An 8,497-nucleotide genomic window follows, 5' to 3' on the forward strand; every position below is an offset into this window, starting at 1 on the left:
GAAAAAAAGAAGACCAAAGCCAAAAAAAAAAAAGTTAAAAAATCAAAAAAAAAAAAAAAAAAAAAAAAAAAAAAAAAAAAAAAAAAAAAAAAAAAAACAACAACCCAAGTTTAAATGCATCAATAAATTCAACATCCTCACCCAATTGTTCGTATCCGGCCGCTTTGCTTCCAGTGCCACACCACAACGTGCCTGGGAATATCCAGGATCGTTTCCTCCGGGTTTTCCTCTCTGTCTCATCAGTCCTTCTCCGCCCGGTGAGCTCCGGTGTGGGAACCACGGAACGTACGAGTGCGCACGGAGCATCCGGGAACAGCAACAGACTGATGCTAAACTTCTTTACAAGTTCTTGATCCCAGGTCTCATTCCTGTCGCAGAAGGCCCGATATCCTGCGGCAACATCTGGATTTGAATAGATTTCGCAGCCTGCCAGCCGCAGGTCGTCAGACCATTTGGTGAGATACAAGAAGCGCGCACCGTTGGCGCCGTGGCTCAGAAAGGTGAGAAGCGTGTGTCCGTCGGCTGGACTCGATCGGAGGCAGGACACACCTGGTCCAGGTGTGTGTTGTGTCTTGGAGAAACCGAGCCATGGTAAGACGAAAACAGCTCGAAGGAACCATCCGCTTTCCATCCCAATGTGTGGGCGAGCAAGTCCTTTACCGTCTGCATGCATACATTCTTTTGCAATGACTGAGATCTGAGGAGGGATTTTTTTTTTTTTTACTTAGCAAATGCTTATGACTCTGACATAACTCAGGGAATGAAATGTGTTCTTATTGGTTCGTGGATTTTGAGAAATTTGACACTCATCTGATCACATTCCCGTGAAATATGAAATCGTGTGCGAGGCCTTAATTAGTCCTATAGATGGGACTATTTTTGTATGCGTCCTATTACTGGGACACAGCATAACCTGATTTGCTTTTAAGTTAAATGGGGCCCAAAATTGTATCAGGATGCTAAGATTGCATTGCTGTGAGTTTGGAATGAACTCAACTAGATGGAAACTCTAAATATGTAAGATGGCAAATAAAGCTGTGCTGTTACAGCACTCACTGAAACGTTATTGTGAATGCATTACATTGACGATAACTGCTTCATAATTTGGCCACACCAACTGTGATGAAAATGTATTTACTTATGTAGCATCCAAGTAGTCTTTTTAACGTGCAACTATAATTATATTACAGCAACTGCTGCGATTCGCAAAAAAAAAAAAAAAAAAAAAAAAATCAGAAAAGAAAATATCAATTTTTTTAAGGTTTTATTTGTCTGTGTAAACTTAACTTTCTGCAAAACCTTTCCATGCAAAGTTATTAGCAAACATACAGATTTCAACTTCATGCACTATCTATGTACAAATACAGAGATTGAGGAACATTCCACAGAACTGTCAGAATCAGGTAGGAGGCGGCTATAACTTTAGCTCGGAGAGAAGCCTTTTATTTGTTGTTGTTTTTGTTTTTTTGTCGATGTTTTTACAAGCGATTGATGATCACCTCATCATGATCACAGTTGTTGATGTAGCACAGTGTAGAACTAGGTCATTGCCATATCTGGGCATTGCTCTTTACTGAGAAAACAAGACACTGGTAAGCTTCGAATGCGCATGTACAGGATCTCTCGGTTAAACGCTAAGGTCAGTCTGCTACTCGCAGACATCTTACATCGACGTGCTCAGTTGACCTTCTGTCAATCCTGTGTGTACTAGCAAGCCGGTTCATCCAGATTAAACCATAGTAATCGTAGTCATGCAGCGTATGGCCTCCACATCAGTAGGAATGTCATGGTGAAAACTGTAAACATTAATGAAGGTACAATAGTAGTTATTTATAACAAAGTGTAAATGTATATATAGACAGATAGTGATCTATCTATATATATTTACATCTTGAATCACAAGACATTTCCATGCATAGAATTTTTTTTTGTCTTTGTTGTCACACTGGAATAACTTGCAGACAATTTACTGTATAAATAGAGGTCATTCCACTGTGTAAGGTGTGCTTTCCTTGATTTGCTTTAATTAGTGAACAAACACTCACTTAAGCCTTGGATAATCAGGGTGTGGAAGAGAGCGAGACAGGGAGGAGAGGGGAGAGGGGGCATGTTTGGGGTAAAAGCGGGCTAAGAATGCCCCAGGCACATGAGAGTCACAAGCACAGTGCATGCAGGTATAGACTGCACATACTTTAGACATGACTTGCTCCGTCTTCTCTCTTCTGTAAACATGTAGCAGACTTGACCGTGTGTATTCAATGTAAACAGTGCAGTAAAAAAACCCTCTGAGGCGTCAGAGTGAACCGCGAGCTTTGAGCGAGCAGAGGTAGCAGGACGTGATTCTATTCGTTTTCTCTTCATTCTTTTTTTTTTTTCCCAAATAAACTAAATGAAAGATCAGAATCTTGGATCGCTTTCCCCGGTTTCTCTTAACACATAGTTATTACGCCCTACAAACGTAAAATAGCACACACGTCTTGAATAACACTACAGAAAAACTCCTGTCAAACTATATAAGTGTGCTAGAATATATATATATATATATATTTTTTTTTTTTTTTAAAACCACAAATTAACAGCAACTCATTACAGATTTTTCTAGCTCATGGTTCACTCACGTATGAATCATCTGTTGTATCAGATGTCTATCCTATCCTGAGCAATGTATCATTATGTAAACATTTCTTTGTGGAAATATACAATATGTCCATACAGCCGAGTTATTTTAAGGTGCAGCTGTGGCCTGGCATGCTTATAGAGCTCTATATGTTTCACTTGGCAATTACGTCATGAATTTGAGTTGTGGGCCCAGTTCGAAAGCCTTCGTGGGCTCAGGCGATGGTTCTCATGCCATAGCATATTGCTTTTCCTGATGTGTTCCAGTGCAATTCACGCTTCATTTACTTCAATGAAGAATGTGGCACTACGAAGCATTTCTGAAGGCCTTTTTTTGTTGTTGTTGTTGTTGTTGCAGCATTTTTTCATAACAGTTCCTTTGGGTCGCGTTACTGAAACTTCGGATTCATTTACACAACGTGATTTGTGCCAGAAGCAAATTGTGTATCGGTGACCAAACTGCTTCTATAAAAAATAGGGGATTATACGGGAGAAGGAAGAAACAGTGCCTGCGTGTTTGGTTATATTAAAATCTATATGGAAACAAAACAACAGCAGCAAAAAAAATAAATAAAACTACATTAGTAAAAGTGCAACAAGACATGAATGCAAACTGATTAGGTGCGAGCCCATGCTGTATGTATGGTTAATCGCTGACGATGTGGTTCTCGTTCAGTAAGGTGTGCCAGCGCTCGATCCTCTTGTCCTTGTTCTTCAAACACTCGTACCAGTGCTTCAGCCTCTCCCCTTTGGCGGTGATGCCCAGCTGACAGCCGCCTGTCAGAGAGTGAGGAATTAGAGCTTTTACTGCATCACAGCAGTGATGTGTAGAGCTTTGCAAAAGCGTTCATATCCCTCAACCTTTTCCTTAACATTTTACCATGCTACAACCAAAAACTTCCATGTATTTTATTTGGATTTGTGTGAAAGAGTCTGTGACAAAGGAGCGCGTACTTGTGATGTACAAGGAAAATGATATAAGATATTTAACCCATGAGAACCCTTTTCTAATCGAATACCCCTAAATGAAATCTAATGCAACTAACTGTATTGAAAAGTCCGACAATTACTAAACAGAGGTCAACTGTGCGTAACTTAATCTTGGTATAAATCCAGCTGTTTTACGTAGGCATCAGAGGTTTCAAAACATGGAAGATGGTGCAGTGGTCAGGTCAAAACAATACTGAACATTCTGCATTTTCCCCACCCCTACCAGTGCAATTTGGTAGTGGCAGCATCATGATATGGTGATGCTTTTCTTCAGAAGACGGCTGATTAAAGTTCACGGGAAGAAGCTAAATGCTGAGTATCTGTGCAGAACACTTGCTTAGAGATTTGCAAAAACTGGGATTGGGTGTTCACCTTCCAGCAGCACAACAACCCTAATCATACAGTGAAAGCCACAATTGAAGCTGGTGGTTGTAACAAGGAAAAATGTGCAGAAATTCAGGGGGGTGCGAATACTTTTCCTTCAAGGTAGATCAGATATTCACCTATGTAATCGTTGGACTTCCCAATGTCATAATCCCACACAGAGATGTCTAATGTCTTCTTGGCCAGTTCACTGTGTTTGATGTCAAAGCTGAATTCCTAAAATATGATTGAAACATTAAAAAAAAAAAAAGTTCTTAACATTTTACAAATAGCATGAATTGACTCACTTGATGAAAAAGATCGTTTAATTTTCTTGCTTTCTAACCTCGTTAAACTCTGGGTTTAAAGTCCTCTTCTTGATTTGTGTTTTGCACTTGCCCTTTTTCCCCATGTCAGGTTTCAGGCATCTGCAAATTACACACATAGTGCACAAAGTAATTTATGCCTTTACTGGAGTCGTTTAATTAGAGTGCAGAAACATATAAACATTTTTTTTTTTTTTTCACCGCCTCAACCTACATTTTCACATATGGATCAGAGTATCCATTAGCATCCATGGCAGCCAAGTGAACGCAGCGTACAACCCCCACGATGAGGCGATTCAGCTGGGTGCTGTACATGAGGGACATCAGAATACGACCGCGCTCCTCTGCATCCGTGCCCTCCTTCCCTGGCTGAGACACAGCATGGGGAGACGTGGGGGGAACATAGTTGAGCAGGACTGAATATTAGCATCTGCATAAACTCCTGAGGGATTCGGTCATGTTTAGACATGCTTCAGAACAATCCTTGCCTCATCTTCGTAGAGCGCAATCCCTCTTGCTCCTCCGGCAGTCGCAGTTCTCTTCGTCTGTGTCGAAAAACAAGATCATGACAGGCCAGATGAAAGATTCAAACAAGCAGAGGAAATCGTTAGCTTTCTTTTTTTCTTTCCTTTTAAAATTTGGCTCAACTCACAGGCACAACCCTCTCTAGGCAGACGTTGAAGTTCTTCTTCTGATTCATCTTCAACTTCTTCAGCGCTACCCGGGTCTCGCCAATAAACTCATTGTGCCCAAACTTGTCTTCATCGCAGACAGAGAGCCTGGGAAAACCGATGAAGCGTGTAAATTAACGCAGAAGGTTGCTGCTCGGTGGGCCTAAGTGTGTCTGTGTGGGAGCAGAAATTCACCTGAGGGTTTTACGTTGCATGTCCTCGTCGGTCAGGCCGTGGTAGGTGAGCGTTTCATTCCACACAGGGTTGCGGGTGTTTCTCAGGGTCTTCGTACGCAGCTTGTTGGACTGATGGATGGCAGGTAGATTGAGAAAAGCAATTAACACTTTCTTGAAGCGATTAACTACATTGCAGGTTTAGTTTTGTTACACCCAAACCACCACAAGGTGTCAGGCTTGAGCCACCATAGATAGGTCCTGTCAGAGCAAAAAGGTCTAAAATCCGCCCCTATTTAGTGTAATTAAGGAAGAACAGGAAATTAAGGTTCTAAATTTTAAAAGAAAAACAGAACTCCTACATAATTTTCTCTACTTAAATTACCAGTTGTCTAAAACTTAAAAGCTTAATGCTAAACTGTAGATACTTGTACAAAAGTGGACGGATCGGAGGAGAATACAAACACTTAATATCCATCCATCCATCCATTTTCTGAACACCCTTGTCCCTCAGTGGGGTCGGGAGGGGTGCTGGTGCCTATCTCCAGCTAACGTTCCGGGCGAGAGGCGGGGTACACCCTGGACAGGTTGCCAGTCTGTCACAGGGCAACACAGAGACACACAACCATGCGCACACACACACTCACACCTAGGGGCAATTTTAGACAGACCAATTAACCTAACAGTCATGTTTTTTGGACTGTGGGAGGAAACTGGAGTACCTGGAGAAAACCCATGCATGCACAGGGAGAACATGCAAACTCCATGCAGAAAGACTGGGGCCGTGAATCGAACCCAGAACCTTCTTGCTGCACGGCAACAGCTCTACCAACTGCGCCACTGTGCAGCCCAAACACTTAATACTTTAATCAAATTCCAGACTTTTCCAGACTTCCCAGGATTTATAGGGCCCTTGAATGTCTGGGAAAGCCTTGAGTTGATGCGTTTACCTTACTAGCCCCAGGAAGCAGATGAAGCTTCACATAAGGATCTGCGAGCCCATTAGAGTCCATGGGCTTCAGGCCCTGAGGAGAAACGAAGCATTTCGCTCACCAGATCACAAATCGCAGAGAGCAATTAAGCTAAAGTGCCATTCAGGAGCTTTTCAGCATAAACCACTTGACTGAAATTGCCCCTTTGTGCACGAGAACGAGGCCAACCGTACCTTTCCTTTGAGGATGCTACATTGGAGGCTGTTGCTTTCCTGATCGTAGAGGAGGCCAAACTCAAGAGAGCCCAGAGTTGCTGAAAGAGACCCAGACCGCACATAGCATCAAACAAGAAGGAGACAGCAAGTCTGCACACAAGTGGTTAAAAGTATAAATATAGACATTCCTGTGTAAATAACAGGTTTCATCTGGTGGATTAAAGGGGAAGATAAACCAATAAAGACGAAAACTAAATCTAACCCAGTTTTAATCTTCACTTCATAATTCCTGATAAGTCACAGGGTTTTCTCCACCCCCTATAGAAGATGATTCGCAGTGGGGGAAAAAAAAAGGTATATAGCCGTATAAGAGATTCCTATGCTGCCCACACAGGTTTTATTTGGAGGAGTTTTTATTTCTTGTCAGAGAGCTGGAGACTTGGAGGAGGGAATCAAGCTTGTGTTATCTGGTTGCAACTCTGCAGGACTTGAGGTGGCTCGTGTCAGATGTTAAGTGTGGAAAAATGCTTAAATTCACATTTAAGAATTGAAACGCTTAAGCGTTTAAACATACTGCATTGTTTGCTATATCCACAACAGAGTGAGTATGGTAAACATTAGTGAGTTTTTTGAAAATGCTTTTATATTAAAAGAAAGTGTGCATTGCTGATCTTTGACAAATTCTCACTTTGCCATCATATTATGTCATCATATGTCCTGTTTTCAGGCTTTGAAGAACTGTATGAAGCCCAGTTTATATTTTATAAGAAAATAACAGAAATCATCCATGTTCTTCACAGTAATGTGTGCCACTTTGTATGGACAAAATGTCATAGTGATCCAAATGATATTGTTGGTACCAAGTGACCGACTCATCAAAGACTCAGGCAAAAACCCAACATACCAACCATGATTAACTATTTGTTAAACTTCTGTTAGAAAAGAACATAACTGTGAGATATGAACATATTAGATTGTTGTAATGCCAGTAAATTCATCTTTTGTTACTCCAAATCATGTGTATTACTTTTATTGCGCTTTTTTAACCAAAACATTTCTATGTCCAATATTTACAAGAACTGCAGAAACCTGTCAGAACCCTGGGACCCCAACTATTCAAACCATCCCGTTCCCTCAGAGATTAGGTCCATAAAAATATTGCTATTTCTGCCATCTTCCCTCTTTACACCAGGGAAAGGATCCAGCTCCAGGGGATTTATAAGCCGATAGCCCTGTTGAATTCAAAATTATTTGCACAGTTCCAAAGACCAGGACCTAAATAAAAATAAATTAAACAGAACTCCCCTGAGAGAGAGAGAATGGAGTCTTTTCATGGCTTCGGGCTAAAGCCATTGATGGCTTAGCACCATTCTCTTTCCTTAAAATAGAGCTTATGGAAAATATCTGAATAATTTATGAATCACTGCTGATTTAGCTGTTGTTATTATTCTCCTTGGCTTTAGTTCTTTGATATCATGACGACATGTTGTGTTGTGATTTCCCATTTGTTCACTAGGAGGAAAAATAAATGTATTATTTAAAGACAGATGTTCACAATGAACGTGGAAATAATGCCAGCAAAAGAAGATCAGCACGCGACATCTTCTTTACAGCTACAGTAAAAATAAATAAATAAATAAAAATATTTCCTATTCACCTGTAGCAAAGCCCACATGTCATCTGTACAGAAAATTAACCTAAACTGAACACATCTGCCACCACGCTGTACGAAATGAGGCGCAGATGGTGCACTCACTGGCTTCATCAGAGTCGTAGTCATTGGCCTCCTCCTCATCATCAGCCGGGGGAGGCTGCTGTCGTGGAGGGGGCGTGCTGTAGGCAGCCGGCTGCCTCCTGTCCTCTCTTACAGCAGGAGGTGCTCTCTGCTCCGAGGCGTAGCCACCTACATCTCCTGCCACGGGACCTATTAAGGGAAATGACACTACAGCTAAAGCAAGTCAGCGACTGGCGCGTTGCAAAAGTATTCAAAACCCCCACAGTTTGGCAGGTTACAAACTACAAACTTCAGGATTGCCCTGAATTCAAGTCAAACCGTCTCCACATCAGTTCCTACCAGCTTCCCTGCCAATGCTGTCTCCGTAGCATGATCGGATATGTGTCGGATATGGATCACATTTGAAAAAGAATCCGGCCTGTGCTGTTCAGACTGCCATGAAAAGATCGGACACAGGTCGCATTACGTTAAAAAAA

The 8,497-nt window shown here is 41.6% G+C and overlaps 2 protein-coding genes across 5 annotated transcripts in view; both read right to left on the reverse strand.

The window, feature by feature from the left end:
• The window catches only part of LOC106950423 (group 3 secretory phospholipase A2-like), an 11,033-nt gene extending 9,880 nt beyond the window's left edge, over positions 1-1,153 (reverse strand). The window contains exon 1 of the mRNA XM_015037280.1: positions 142-1,153. Coding sequence (XP_014892766.1) covers positions 142-673 — 532 coding nt within the window. The 5' untranslated portion in view covers positions 674-1,153. The remainder of the gene's footprint in view (positions 1-141) is intronic.
• A 304-nt stretch (positions 1,154-1,457) lies between these two features.
• LOC106950424 (rabphilin-3A) overlaps positions 1,458-8,497 on the reverse strand; it is a 34,091-nt gene continuing 27,051 nt past the window's right edge. For all 4 annotated transcript variants that reach the window (XM_015037283.1, XM_015037285.1, XM_015037281.1 and 1 more), the window contains 10 exons: positions 8,043-8,210; positions 6,305-6,384; positions 6,090-6,164; positions 5,162-5,271; positions 4,948-5,074; positions 4,784-4,840; positions 4,510-4,664; positions 4,316-4,397; positions 4,110-4,206; positions 1,458-3,393 (listed from right to left, as the gene is read on the reverse strand). In XM_015037283.1, coding sequence (XP_014892769.1) covers positions 3,263-3,393; positions 4,110-4,206; positions 4,316-4,397; positions 4,510-4,664; positions 4,784-4,840; positions 4,948-5,074; positions 5,162-5,271; positions 6,090-6,164; positions 6,305-6,384; positions 8,043-8,210 — 1,082 coding nt within the window. In that variant the 3' untranslated portion in view covers positions 1,458-3,262. The remainder of the gene's footprint in view (positions 3,394-4,109; positions 4,207-4,315; positions 4,398-4,509; positions 4,665-4,783; positions 4,841-4,947; positions 5,075-5,161; positions 5,272-6,089; positions 6,165-6,304; positions 6,385-8,042; positions 8,211-8,497) is intronic.

This window comes from Poecilia latipinna, unplaced genomic scaffold, assembly GCF_001443285.1.
Source record: "Poecilia latipinna isolate Pla-1442-1.1 unplaced genomic scaffold, P_latipinna-1.0 Scaffold400, whole genome shotgun sequence".
NCBI classification, from domain to species: Eukaryota; Metazoa; Chordata; class Actinopteri; order Cyprinodontiformes; family Poeciliidae; genus Poecilia; species Poecilia latipinna.